Source organism: Salvelinus namaycush, chromosome 24 (assembly GCF_016432855.1).
Source record: "Salvelinus namaycush isolate Seneca chromosome 24, SaNama_1.0, whole genome shotgun sequence".
In the NCBI taxonomy this organism is placed as follows: domain Eukaryota; kingdom Metazoa; phylum Chordata; class Actinopteri; order Salmoniformes; family Salmonidae; genus Salvelinus; species Salvelinus namaycush.
In genome coordinates, this window is record NC_052330.1 from 21,820,795 (window position 1) to 21,834,253 (window position 13,459).

Below are 13,459 nucleotides of genomic sequence, written 5' to 3' on the forward strand. Positions count from 1 at the left end.
AACCGGTGCGCCTGCCACCTAATACCATACCCCTTCAAAGGCACTTAAATCTTTTGTCTTGGCCATTCACCCTCTGAATAGCAAAGCATGTCTCAATTGTCTCAAGACTTAAAAATCCTTCTTTAACTCCTTCCCTTCATCTACGTGGATTTAACAAGTGACATCAATAAGGGATCATAGCTTTCACATGGTCGGTCTCATGGAAAGAGCAGGAGTCCTTAATGTTTTGTACACTCAGTGTATTTAGCCTTAGAAATAAGGTTCATTAAATCAATAACTTGCCAACATCAGATAACATTCATATACAGCCCATCTCTGAAACTCACTTTGATAATTCAGCAGTAGCAATAATAATGATTCAGTAGTAGCAATACAAGGATATAACATCTACAGAAAAGACAGGAATGCCTATGGGGGAGGTGTTACTGTATATGTTCAGAGCCATATTCCTGTAAAGCTTAGAGAGGATCTCATGTTAAGTGTTGTTGAAGTGTTATGGTTGCAAGTTCACCTGCCTCATCTAAAGCCTCTTCTAATGGGGATCTGCTATAGGCTACCAAGTGCTAACAGTCAGTATTTATGTAATGTCTGTGACATCCACTTGTATTGATTATATCTTCACTAATGCTGCAGAGCTTTGCTCAAAGTAATATCAGTTCCCATTGGTTGTAGTGACCATAACATGGTGGCAATAAGAAGGAAAGCCAAAGTACCAAAGGTTGTGCCTAAAGTAATTTATTAGAGATTATACAAAAAATGCTCAGGACTCTTTTGTTGAAGATGTAAAAAAAAGTATTGCGGTCTGATGTGTATGAGGCAGCACTGGAAGTATTTGTATAATTATTCATGCCATTTGTTGACAAGCATGCATCTGTTAAGAAATTAACTGTGAGAACTGTTAAAACCCCTGGATTGATGAAGAATTGAAACATTTTATGGCTCAAAGAAATTATGCAAAAGAGATGGCAAACAAGTCAGGCCACTCAGCTGATTGGTTGACATACTATAAATTGAGACATTTTATGACTAAACTTAAAAATAATAAATTATATTACCAAACCAAGATAAACGACAAAACACAATGGAAAAAGACTTGAGTACCTTAACCCATAAGAGTCCAAGTCCTGTCTAAACCAGGGGGAGGGGCTCTACTAAGCTATATGGAACTATTTTAAGGTCATAATCAAGGATCATTTAGCTATTTGGGAAGCATTTTAAGACCCTTGGCGTATCAAATAATATAAAAATAATATTTGATGAAAAAAATGGCCTTTACTGCTATTTCCCCATACAAACACATTGCATAACAGATTCACTACATAGTCCCCACCAAAAAATCTAAAGGAAGTTTGTTCTGAAGTGTCTGTCCTATATCTGAGAAATAAGAAAGATCAGTGAAATGACAACATTGAACAGTGAACATATATTTTTGTATAAAAGATCTAATAATGAGAGATCAGTTTTGAATTTGTTCATTAGTGTGGGAGAGATGGAAAAACTTTTGTTATCCATCAATAATGATAACCCACCAGATATAGACAACCTTAATAGGAAACTATTGAGAATGGTAGCAGACTGTATTGCCACCCCTATTTGCTATATATTTAACAAAAGCCTAAAGGAGTGTGTCCACAGGCATGGAAGGAAGCTCAAGTAATTCCACTGCCTAAAAATAGTAAAGCCCTCTCTGCTGGCTCTATGAGCCGCCCAATCAGTTAGCTGCCTGTTCTTAGTAAAAACGATGGAGAATTGAATTTGACCAAATATAATGCTATTGTGCAGAGAACAAGTTAACTACTGACGTTCACCATGCACATAGAGAAGGGCACTCAGCACTGACTTCGATGACAAATGATTGGTTAAATGAAATGGATAAGATGATAGTTGGAGCTGTATTGCTAGATTTCAGTGCAGCCTTTGATGTCATTGATCATAAATTGTTATTGAAGAAACTCACTTGCTATGGCTTTACATCACCTGCCATCAATCACATGGTGGGAAAGTTATTTATCCAATAAAACCCAGTGTTCTTCAACGGAAGCTTCTTGAACATCAGATGCAGTGCCTTCAGAAAGTATTCACACTCCTTGACTTTTTCTACATTTTGTTGCATTACAAAGTGGGATTAAAATGTATCTAAATTGTATTTTTTATGTCAACAATCTACACAAAATGTCAACTTTTTTCTTCAAATTGAAAATAAAACACTAACATATCTTGATTAGATAAGTATTCAACCCCCAACTTTTGGGAGCGATTACAGCTGTGAGTCTTTCTGGGTAAGTCTAAGAGCTTTGCACATTTGGATAGTACAATATTTGCCCATTCTATTTAAAATGATTCAAGCTCTGTCAAGTTGATTGTTGATCACTGCTAGACAGCCATTTCTAAGTCAGCCATATATTTTCAAGACGATTTAAGTCAAAACTGAAACTAGGCCACTCAGGAACATGTATATTTAGCCTTGCTATTTAGGTGATTGTCCTGCTGAAAGGTGTTGGAAAGCAGACAACCAAGTTTTCCTCTAGGATTTTGCCTGAGCTTAGCTCTATTATGTATTTTATTTAATACATTATACATTTTTCTTTTTATCCTAGTCTCGTGTGGCTCACTTGGTAGTGCATGGCACTTGCAACGCCAGGGTTGTGGGTTCGATTCCCACAGGGGACCAGTATGAAAATGTATGCACTCTCTAGATAAGAGCGACTGCTAAATGATTACAGTGTAAAATGTAAATCCCCCAAAAACTCCCTAGCCCTTGCCGATGACAAGCATATCCTTAACATGATGCAGCCACCACCATCCTTGAAAATATGAAGAGTGGTACTCAATGATGTGTTGTGATCGATTTGAACCAAACATAATGCTTTGTATTCAGGACAAAAATATAATTTCTTTGCCACATTGCAACAGCGTGATTTAAGACTAATACATTTTACATTTTAGTCATTTATCAGACGCAATTGGGGTTAAGTGCTTTGCTCAAGGGAACATTGACATATTTTTTACCTAGAGATTCGAACCAGCAACCTTTCAGTTACTAGCCCAAACGCGTAGCAACCGGACGCATTTTAAACATTGTGTGTTTGAGCTACAGACGTCTGGGATGTACCATTGGATTAATCTATTTCTTCTGCATCCACTAGTCTGTGTGATTAACGGAGGTGTTAGTGAGACGGATTCAGAAGGGCCGGGGTCTTTTTTTACATAAACATCTGTGGAGCTACAAATGATTGAAAGCTATCTATGAAAAGCTGAGACTCTCACAAACACGCACAGGTAACATGTTTTGCTCTATGACCCTCACAAGCTACACAAGAGTCGTTAGAAGTTTTTTTTTTTATTGACATTTGTCAATAAAACTGTTTATGTCAAATAGTGTTGTGTTCTACTTGTAGCCCTGGTTGTCCTGAAAAGAACACGGTAAACTACTTCACTGTGAGGCTAAATATAAGGGCTGGAAATGCAGATAAATTATAGTCGGATAAATGAAAAGCCCATTTTTGCTGAGGGCTTGGGACTGATAGGGTTAACACACTTGAATAATGCAACATGGCATGTAGAAATATTGAAACTGTTCCTTACTGTTTGCAAAACAACATCCAGACAGGCTAGAACACTTTTACAATGCAAGACAATACCGGTAGCTTCCAGCTTTAATTGTAGGCTAACTTTCCTTGCCAGCTTACAGCTGAAGCAAACATCAATTCACTACCCTAGTACTTTGTTTGTGATATGCTAACTATAACGCAAAAAATGCTGATTTCAAAGCTGATTGTCAAAACTTTATTAATTCACTTAGTCTCCCTCGCCACCAAAAACAAATTCACTTCTTTGTCTCCCTCGCCTCCAGTCTGGTTTCCACTAGATTCCATAACCAAAGTCAGATTACACCTCCATGTTCTGCCTCAGTGAATGACGTCAATACTTTCTTAGAGACGGCACACAACTTTATAAAATAAGAGATTGCTTCTTCTATGCAAATGTTGTTAATCAGTACAATAAAATAATCCTAGCAGTTGCCAGTAAAATAAGTCCAAAATGGGAGGGATTGATTGTCATCTGTAGCCCCATGAAACCAACTAAAACAAGCTCAATAACTCAATGCATGCACACACCCCTATTGAATAATATGCATTCACCTGTATAGTGAATAGACCTACACATTGTTTATCATAAAGATTCACCATTCAAATAAATTATTACCATTGTTGTTTTGTAGTTAGATTGTTTTTACCAAAGTCCAATTGCTTGTATGATGGTATAATTAATTATTGCATACATGGCGGTCTCAAAAGAAATGTAAATACACATTTTCAAATGTAATGACATTGAACTCAAAAGATGGCCAACGACTGAACAGAGCAGCAGCTGAGTTTATATGTCTGGATCCAGTGAACAGAGCAGTAGCTGAGTTTATATGTCTGGATCCAGTGAACACAGCAGTAGCTGAGTTTATATGTCTGGATCCAGTGAACAGAGCAGTAGCTGAGTTTATATGTCTGGGTCCAGTGAACAGAGCAGTAGCTGAGTTTATATGTCTGGGTCCAGTGAACAGAGCAGTAGCTGAGTTTATATGTCTGGATCCAGTGAACACAGCAGTAGCTGAGTTTATATGTCTGGATCCAGTGAACAGAGCAGTAGCTGAGTTTATATGTCTGGATCCAGTGAACAGAGCAGTAGCTGAGTTTATATGTCTGGATCCAGTGAACAGAGCAGCAGCTGAGTTCATATGTCTGGATCTAGTGAACACAGCAGTAGCTGAGTTTATATGTCTGGATCCAGTGAACAGAGCAGTAGCTGAGTTTATATGTCTGGATCCAGTGAACAGAGCAGTAGCTGAGTTTATATGTCTGGATCCAGTGAACACAGCAGTAGCTGAGTTTATATGTCTGGATCCAGTGAACACAGCAGTAGCTGAGTTTATATGTCTGGATCCAGTGAACACAGCAGTAGCTGAGTTTATATGTCTGGATCCAGTGAACACAGCAGTAGCTGAGTTTATATGTCTGGATCCAGTGAACACAGCAGTAGCTGAGTTTATATGTCTGGATCCAGTAAACACAGCAGTAGCTGAGTTTATATGTCTGGATCCAGTGAACAGAGCAGTAGCTGAGTTTATATGTCTGGATCCAGTGAACAGAGCAGTAGCTGAGTTTATATGTCTGGATCCAGTGAACACAGCAGTAGCTGAGTTTATATGTCTGGATCCAGTGAACAGAGCAGTAGCTGAGTTTATATGTCTGGATCCAGTGAACAGAGCAGTAGCTGAATTTATATGTCTGGATCCAGTGAACACAGCAGTAGCTGAGGTTATATGTCTGGATCCAGTGAACACAGCAGTAGCTGAGTTTATATGTCTGGATCCAGTGAACACAGCAGTAGCTGAGTTTATATGTCTGGATCCAGTGAACACAGCAGTAGCTGAGTTTATATGTCTGGATCCAGTGAACAGAGCAGTAGCTGAGTGTATATGTCTGGATCCAGTGAACACAGCAGTAGCTGAGTTTATATGTCTGGATCCAGTGAACACAGCAGTAGCTGAGTTTATATGTCCGGATCCAGTGCCATTCTGGGACTTTGGCTAATAGGCCTTTGATGTGGTATCGTTTTGGTATCGAGTCTCGTGATACTAAACCTGGCATTGAAGTAAAAATTCTGGTATTGTGACAACACTAATAAGCACATTCTATCGTAAAAGCTAACAAGTACAGTGTCTCTAATAAACTGTAAAAACCGCAACAGAGACCTAACTGATGGAGGTGCATTTAACCCCTTCACTCACATATAGCCATATTAGGCATACTAGCAAGAATGCATAACGCTCCCTTCTCACCGACCAAGCCCACTCCCTCTCCAGACTACACTACTAAAGCCACAGCTGGCATCCCTGGCACCCACTCCTTACCAGTCAATCCTACTGCTTAAACACACACCAACCGGATATTACAGAAAGGAACACAAATGATGGGAAAAGGAGGGAATTTCATTTAATATGTGTTCTTCTAATAAAACAGTCCCTCGAAGAATCCCTGTGAAACTTCTGTCCTTAGTCACTGGGTCTTAAATATTTAGCAAGTTAGCGAGGTAAACAACAGCATTTGTTAATCGCCATGGGAACCAAACTAATTTGCAAGACATTCTCGCTGGGCTTGGTGATTGAAAATACTTATTTTTCCTAACAAAATAATCTAGCTAAACAAGTCATAAGCGAATAAATAAATATGACAGAGGAATAAGAGCTGGTAGGGAAGACCCTGAAATGACAAGCTAGAAGACAAGAGGACTTTACATCGAAATCAACGGTACTCAAACTTCCCATGACCTGCCCACCCCAACCCAGTCAAACAAACACATTCCTCCACCTCTCATTTGCACTTCATCACTTATTAAACACTCTTTGGCAATGAGTTCAGTTTGCAGAGGTATCTAGAAGACTGTCAGGACAAGCTGTTGGCTCTAATGTACATGCCAGAGATACAGTATATTATGGAAATGAAGCATAATACCAGGAGTGATGCTTGATGCTATTCACCAACAATGTTGTTGAATCCTCCTCATTTCATAACTGTGCTGATTCAGCGCAACACAGTGGTAGGGTGCAGGTAAAAATCTCAGCAGTCTCTGTCACTCACCACTCCCACACGCGGAGGGACTTGTCATCTGACGTGCTGACGAAACGGCGGTTCTCATCCACGAACGTGATGGTGTTGACCGCGCCCAGGTGACGGTCATACTCCTGAACCACCTCCCCTGTCCTTGCGTCCCACTGGGAGAGAGGGGGGAGAGAGAGAGAGAAAATAAGTAAATTAATACAAATTGAAACAGGTTACACACACACAGGTAGATTAGCTATGGGAATAATAATTACACAACACACACTCCTGTCACAGACAAACACTAGAACACACACAACAAAATGTACAGTGTAATGTATGCAATGTAATTAGGGGGCAGACAATTGCCCGTTTACAGACTCATTCATTTATTCCAGGAGCAGTTTTTAATTGCTTTTCCAGAGAAGGGACTGGTCTCAGTGGGTTGTTGTCTTTCACAGATCTCTCTTTCTGTCTTTCTCTGCCCTGTTCTCGCTCTCTACATTTCCCAAGATTAATAACTTGCTCTAGTCCTGTTGCTCCGGTCTCACACACGCTCCACTGGAGCACACGGAGCATGAAATACACTCCTGTCTCATATTGATCAGCCTCTAGGTAGTGTGTGTGTGTGTGTGTGTGTGTAATGACAGTACCTGAACGATCTTCTTATCAGACATGCCAGCCACGAAAAGGTTCTGCTTGTCCTCATCTGGGTTGAACTTGACGCAGTACGGCACCTTCCGGTTTGTGAAGCGGGAAATGCACTGGCCTGTGGAGGGAGAGTTTACATGTTTCAGAACAACCCACACTGACTGTCTCCAACACACAATGTCTTCATTATAGTACAGAAACCATAGAATGACCACCACCAGCAGCCAGCCATAACTTGCCGGTGTGCCATTCTGTCAATCCAATCAGATTTGTCGAATCCAACTCCGTCAATGCAATTGACGATATCAAGAATCCTCATTACAATAGGTCAATACAAGTTGACTACATGTAATTGGAATGGGCCCTAACCCTACAGCTCAGTGACTAGTAAACAAGGTGCTATGACAAGTCAGTGGTCCTGCAGAGCAACAAGTAGAGGATTAGTTTCTGTACTGCCCTCTGCTGGGGGGGATGAGACCCTCCCTGCTCCTTGTGGTAGAACCAACATATACAAGTGGAGGCTGCTAAGGGGAGGACAGCTCATAATAATGTCTGGAATGGAGTCAATGAAATGGTATCAAACACATCACATTTGTGCTTTCCACTGACTCCATTCCAGCCATTTTGATGAGCCGTCCTCCCCTTAGCAGCCTCCACTGACATCCACAACACATTTCTATCTCCTGGGGGAGCAGAGACCCTCCATGGTCCTTATGGTAGAACCAACATCTACACAACACATTTCTATCTCCTGGGGGAGCAGAGACCCTCCATGGTCCTTATGATAGAACCAACATCTACACAACACATTTCTATCTCCTGGGGGAGCAGAGACCCTCCATGGTCCTTATGATAGAACCAACATCTACACAACACATTTCTATCTGAATGTCCCACAACGCTGGCCACCTTTAGTAAGGCACAACAACTGACATGCTTCTCTGAGCAAGTAATCGGCTCTATTTCTGGCATTTCTATCATGGCCATGACTGTGCTGTTCAGTGACAGTCCCCAGGCCTGGGCTACGGTCAGATGGCCGCAACGTTATGCAACGTTCGTGGCATTTCTATCCTTGTCACCACAACCGTGGCTGGACCGACCTGTCTCTGTGTCCCAAAGTTTGAGGTAGCGGTCGTAGGCTGCACTCATGTACTGAGTCCCAGTGTTGTTGAAGCAGATATCCCGCACTGCTTTACTGTGGCCTGAAGGGAGAGAGACAAGAGAGAAACACTTACACATTACATATGCACATATTCTTCCTGTTCTGTTATTCTGTCATAGCCCCCTGATCCCACTGCCTGTCATATCACATTAATTGTTGGAATATCAAAATCACAGATGGAAAAAAATAAAGGGTAAGAAAGAGAGAGAAAGCCAAAGTGGCAAAGAGGGGAAGAGAGGGAGGATGAAGGAAGATGATGATACAGGCCCCTCTATCCTCTCCATAACTACTCTCTTCCCCGTGGTCTCCACCTATTTTTACCTCTGTCCCCCTCTCTCATTCCCTCCCCTTCGTGTGTTCGAGATGTCCCTTTAAGACCGCCTTTTATCAGCGCTACACTGTTACCGTGGCGATAACAGGGTCTGTCGAGGCTAGTCTGCCTGTCCACCAGCCAGCTCTACCCAGGCCTTTCCATGGCTCAAGCTGCCTGGCTCGAGCTGCCGAGCACACACACCTCCCTCCTATCTCGCTCTCAAGAGTTTTAGTGACTGTGGCACAAATCCCAACGATGTTAAAACGCTGTGTTTTTCATTATGCTGCTTTATTGAGATCACAATGAGTAAGATAAGTCAAGGGCAGGCACAGTGAATTGGGTTTCGATTTGCAATAAAGGGCAACTTTAAAAATGTCCCCCCTTGAAATCAATGAGAAAAAAAGAGGGAAAGGGAGAAGTGATGGAATGAAAGAGAGAGAAAGAGCATAGTCCCTTGTTGATGTATTAAATAAGTAAAGAGTATATTGGGCAGCATGTTGATAATGGGCCTGATTCAGTACCGTGACAGCAGACTCCTAGTCCTCTAGGGAGGGAGGGAGGAAGGCTCCCAACACCCAGCCTGGAGGGAGGGAGGGAGGAAGGCTCCCAACACCCAGCCTGGAGGGAGGGGGGGAGGAAGGCTCCCAACACCCAGCCTGGGGGGGGGGGGGGGGGAGGAAGGCTCCCAATACCCAGCCTGGAGGGAGGGGGGGAGGAAGGCTCCCAACACCCAGCCTGGAGGGAGGGAGGGAGGAAGGCTCCCAACACACAGCCTGGAGGGAGGGGGGGAGGAAGTCCTCCCAACACCCAGCCTGGAGGGAGGGGGGGAGGAAGTCCTCCCAACACCCAGCCTGGAGGGAGGGGGGGAGGAAGTCCTCCCAACACCCAGCCTGGAGGGAGGGGGGGAGGAAGGCTCCCAATACCCAGCCTGGAGGGAGGGGGGGAGGAAGGCTCCCAATACCCAGCCTGGAGGGAGGGAGCGAGGCTCCCAATACCCAGCCTGGAGGGAGGGAGGGAGGCTCCCAATACCCAGCCTGGAGGGAGGGAGGGAGGCTCCCAATACCCAGCCTGGAGGGAGGGAGGGAGGCTCCCAATACCCAGCCTGGAGGGAGGGAGGGAGGGAGGGAGGGAGGCTCCCAATACCCAGCCTGGAGGGAGGGAGGGAGGGAGGCTCCCAATACCCAGCCTGGAGGGAGGGAGGGAGGGAGGCTCCCAATACCCAGCCTGGAGGGAGGGAAGGAGGCTCCCAATACCCAGCCTGGAGGGGGGGAGGGAGGCTCCCAATACCCAGCCTGGAGGGGGGGAGGGAGGCTCCCAATACCCAGCCTGGAGGGAGGGAGGGAGGCTCCCAATACCCAGCCTGGAGGGAGGGAGGGAGGGAGGCTCCCAATACCCAGCCTGGAGGGAGGGAGGGAGGGAGGCTCCCAATACCCAGCCTGGAGGGAGGGAGGGAGGCTCCCAATACCCAGCCTGGAGGGAGGGAGGGAGGGAGGGAGGCTCCCAATACCCAGCCTGGAGGGAGGGAGGGAGGGAGGGAGGCTCCCAATACCCAGCCTGGAGGGAGGGAGGGAGGGAGGGAGGCTCCCAATACCCAGCCTGGAGGGAGGGAGGGAGGGAGGCTCCCAATACCCAGCCTGGAGGGAGGGAGGGAGGGAGGCTCCCAATACCCAGCCTGGAGGGAGGGAGGGAGGGAGGGAGGCTCCCAATACCCAGCCTGGAGGGAGGGAGGGAGGCTCCCAATACCCAGCCTGGAGGGAGGGAGGGAGGGAGGGAGGCTCCCAATACCCAGCCTGGAGGGAGGGAGGGAGGGAGGGAGGCTCCCGATACCCAGCCTGGAGGGAGGGAGGGAGGGAGGCTCCCAATACCCAGCCTGGAGGGAGGGAGGGAGGGAGGGAGGCTCCCAATACCCAGCCTGGAGGGAGGGAGGGAGGCTCCCAATACCCAGCCTGGAGGGAGGGAGGCTCCCAATACCCAGCCTGGAGGGAGGGAGGCTCCCAATACCCAGCCTGGAGGGAGGGAGGGAGGGAGGGAGGCTCCCAATACCCAGCCTGGAGGGAGGGAGGCTCCCAATACCCAGCCTGGAGGGAGGGATGGAGGGAGGGAGGCTCCCAATACCCAGCCTGGAGGGAGGGAGGGAGGGAGGCTCCCAATACCCAGCCTGGAGGGAGGGAGGGAGGGAGGGAGGGAGGGAGGCTCCCAATACCCAGCCTGGAGGGAGGGAGGGAGGGAGGGAGGCTCCCAATACCCAGCCTGGAGGGAGGGAGGGAGGCTCCCAATACCCAGCCTGGAGGGAGGGAGGGAGGGAGGCTCCCAATACCCAGCCTGGAGGGAGGGAGGGAGGGAGGCTCCCAATACCCAGCCTGGAGGGAGGGAGGGAGGCTCCCAATACCCAGCCTGGAGGGAGGGAGGCTCCCAATACCCAGCCTGGAGGGAGGGAGGGAGGAAGGCTCCCAATACCCAGCCTGGAGGGAGGGAGGGAGGAAGGCTCCCAATACCCAGCCTGGAGGGAGGGAGGAAGGCTCCCAATACCCAGCCTGGAGGGAGGGAGGGAGGAAGGCTCCCAATACCCAGCCTGGAGGGAGGGAGGGAGGAAGGCTCCCAATACCCAGCCTGGAGGGAGGGAGGGAGGAAGGCTCCCAATACCCAGCCTGGAGGGAGGGAGGGAGGGAGGCTCCCAATACCCAGCCTGGAGGGAGGGAGGGAGGCTCCCAATACCCAGCCTGGAGGGAGGGAGGGAGGAAGGCTCCCAATACCCAGCCTGGAGGGAGGGAGGGAGGAAGGCTCCCAATACCCAGCCTGGAGGGAGGGAGGGAGGAAGGCTCCCAATACCCAGCCTGGAGGGAGGGAGGGAGGAAGGCTCCCAATACCCAGCCTGGAGGGAGGGAGGGAGGAAGGCTCCCAATACCCAGCCTGGAGGGAGGGAGGGAGGGAGGGAGGCTCCCAATACCCAGCCTGGAGGGAGGGAGGGAGGCTCCCAATACCCAGCCTGGAGGGAGGGAGGGAGGGAGGGAGGCTCCCAATACCCAGCCTGGAGGGAGGGAGGGAGGCTCCCAATACCCAGCCTGGAGGGAGGGAGGGAGGCTCCCAATACCCAGCCTGGAGGGAGGGAGGGAGGCTCCCAATACCCAGCCTGGAGGGAGGGAGGGAGGCTCCCAATACCCAGCCTGGAGGGAGGGAGGGAGGCTCCCAATACCCAGCCTGGAGGGAGGGAGGGAGGCTCCCAATACCCAGCCTGGAGGGAGGGAGGGAGGCTCCCAATACCCAGCATGGAGGGAGGGAGGGAGGCTCCCAATACCCAGCCTGGAGGGAGGGAGGGAGGCTCCCAATACCCAGCCTGGAGGGAGGGAGGGAGGCTCCCAATACCCAGCCTGGAGGGAGGGAGGGAGGCTCCCAATACCCAGCCTGGAGGGAGGGAGGGAGGGAGGGAGGAAGGCTCCCAATACCCAGCCTGGAGGGAGGGAGGGAGGAAGGCTCCCAACACCCAGCCTGGAGGGAGGGGGGGAGGAAGGCTCCCAACACCCAGCCTGGAGGGAGGGGGGGAGGAAGGCTCCCAATACCCAGCCTGGAGGGTGGGAGGAAGGCTCCCAATACCCAGCCTGGAGGGAGGGGGGGAGGCTCCCAATACCCAGCCTGGAGGGAGGGAGGGAGGAAGGCTCCCAATACCCAGCCTGGAGGGAGGGGGGGAGGCTCCCAATACCCAGCCTGGAGGGTAGGAGGCTCCCAATACCCAGCCTGGAGGGAGGGAGGCTCCCAATACCCAGCCTGGAGGGAGGGAGGCTCCCAATACCCAGCCTGGAGGGAGGGAGGCTCCCAATACCCAGCCTGGAGGGAGGAAGGCTCCCAATACCCAGCCTGGAGGGGAGGAGGCTCCCAATACCCAGCCTGGAGGGGAGGAGGCTCCCAATACCCAGCCTGGAGGGGAGGAGGCTCCCAATACCCAGCCTGGAGGGAGGGAGGCTCCCAATACCCAGCCTGGAGGGAGGGAGGCTCCCAATACCCAGCCTGGAGGGAGGGAGGCTCCCAATACCCAGCCTGGAGGGAGGGAGGCTCCCAATACCCAGCCTGGAGGGAGGGAGGCTCCCAATACCCAGCCTGGAGGGAGGGAGGCTCCCAATACCCAGCCTGGAGGGAGGGAGGGAGGGAGGGAGGGAGGCTCCCAATACCCAGCCTGGAGGGAGGGAGGGAGGGAGGGAGGGAGGCTCCCAATACCCAGCCTGGAGGGAGGGAGGGAGGGAGGCTCCCAATACCCAGCCTGGAGGGAGGGAGGGAGGGAGGGAGGGAGGGAGGGAGGGAGGGAGGGAGGGAGGGAGGGAGGGAGGGAGGGAGGCTCCCAATACCCAGCCTGGAGGGAGGGAGGGAGGGAGGGAGGGAGGGAGGGAGGGAGGCTCCCAATACCCAGCCTGGAGGGAGGGAGGGAGGGAGGAAGGCTCCCAATACCCAGCCTGGAGGGAGGGAGGGAGGAAGGCTCCCAATACCCAGCCTGGAGGGAGGGAGGGAGGAAGGCTCCCAATACCCAGCCTGGAGGGAGGGAGGGAGGGAGGGAGGCTCCCAATACCCAGCCTGGAGGGAGGGAGGGAGGCTCCCAATACCCAGCCTGGAGGGAGGGAGGGAGGGAGGGAGGCTCCCAATACCCAGCCTGGAGGGAGGGAGGGAGGCTCCCAATACCCAGCCTGGAGGGAGGGAGGGAGGGAGGCTCCCAATACCCAGCCTGGAGGGAGGGAGGGAGGCTCCCAATAC

At 49.6% G+C, this 13,459-nt stretch overlaps 1 protein-coding gene across 1 annotated transcript in view; it reads right to left on the reverse strand.

Annotated features, from left to right (window-relative positions):
• Nucleotides 1–13,459, reverse strand: part of LOC120019082 (pre-mRNA-processing factor 17-like) — a 53,836-nt gene that overhangs the window by 12,145 nt on the left and 28,232 nt on the right. The window contains exons 10-12 of the mRNA XM_038962324.1: nucleotides 8,348–8,449; nucleotides 7,250–7,365; nucleotides 6,636–6,769 (exon numbers count right to left, since the gene is read on the reverse strand). Of these exons, the coding sequence (XP_038818252.1) occupies nucleotides 6,636–6,769; nucleotides 7,250–7,365; nucleotides 8,348–8,449 (352 nt within the window). The remainder of the gene's footprint in view (nucleotides 1–6,635; nucleotides 6,770–7,249; nucleotides 7,366–8,347; nucleotides 8,450–13,459) is intronic.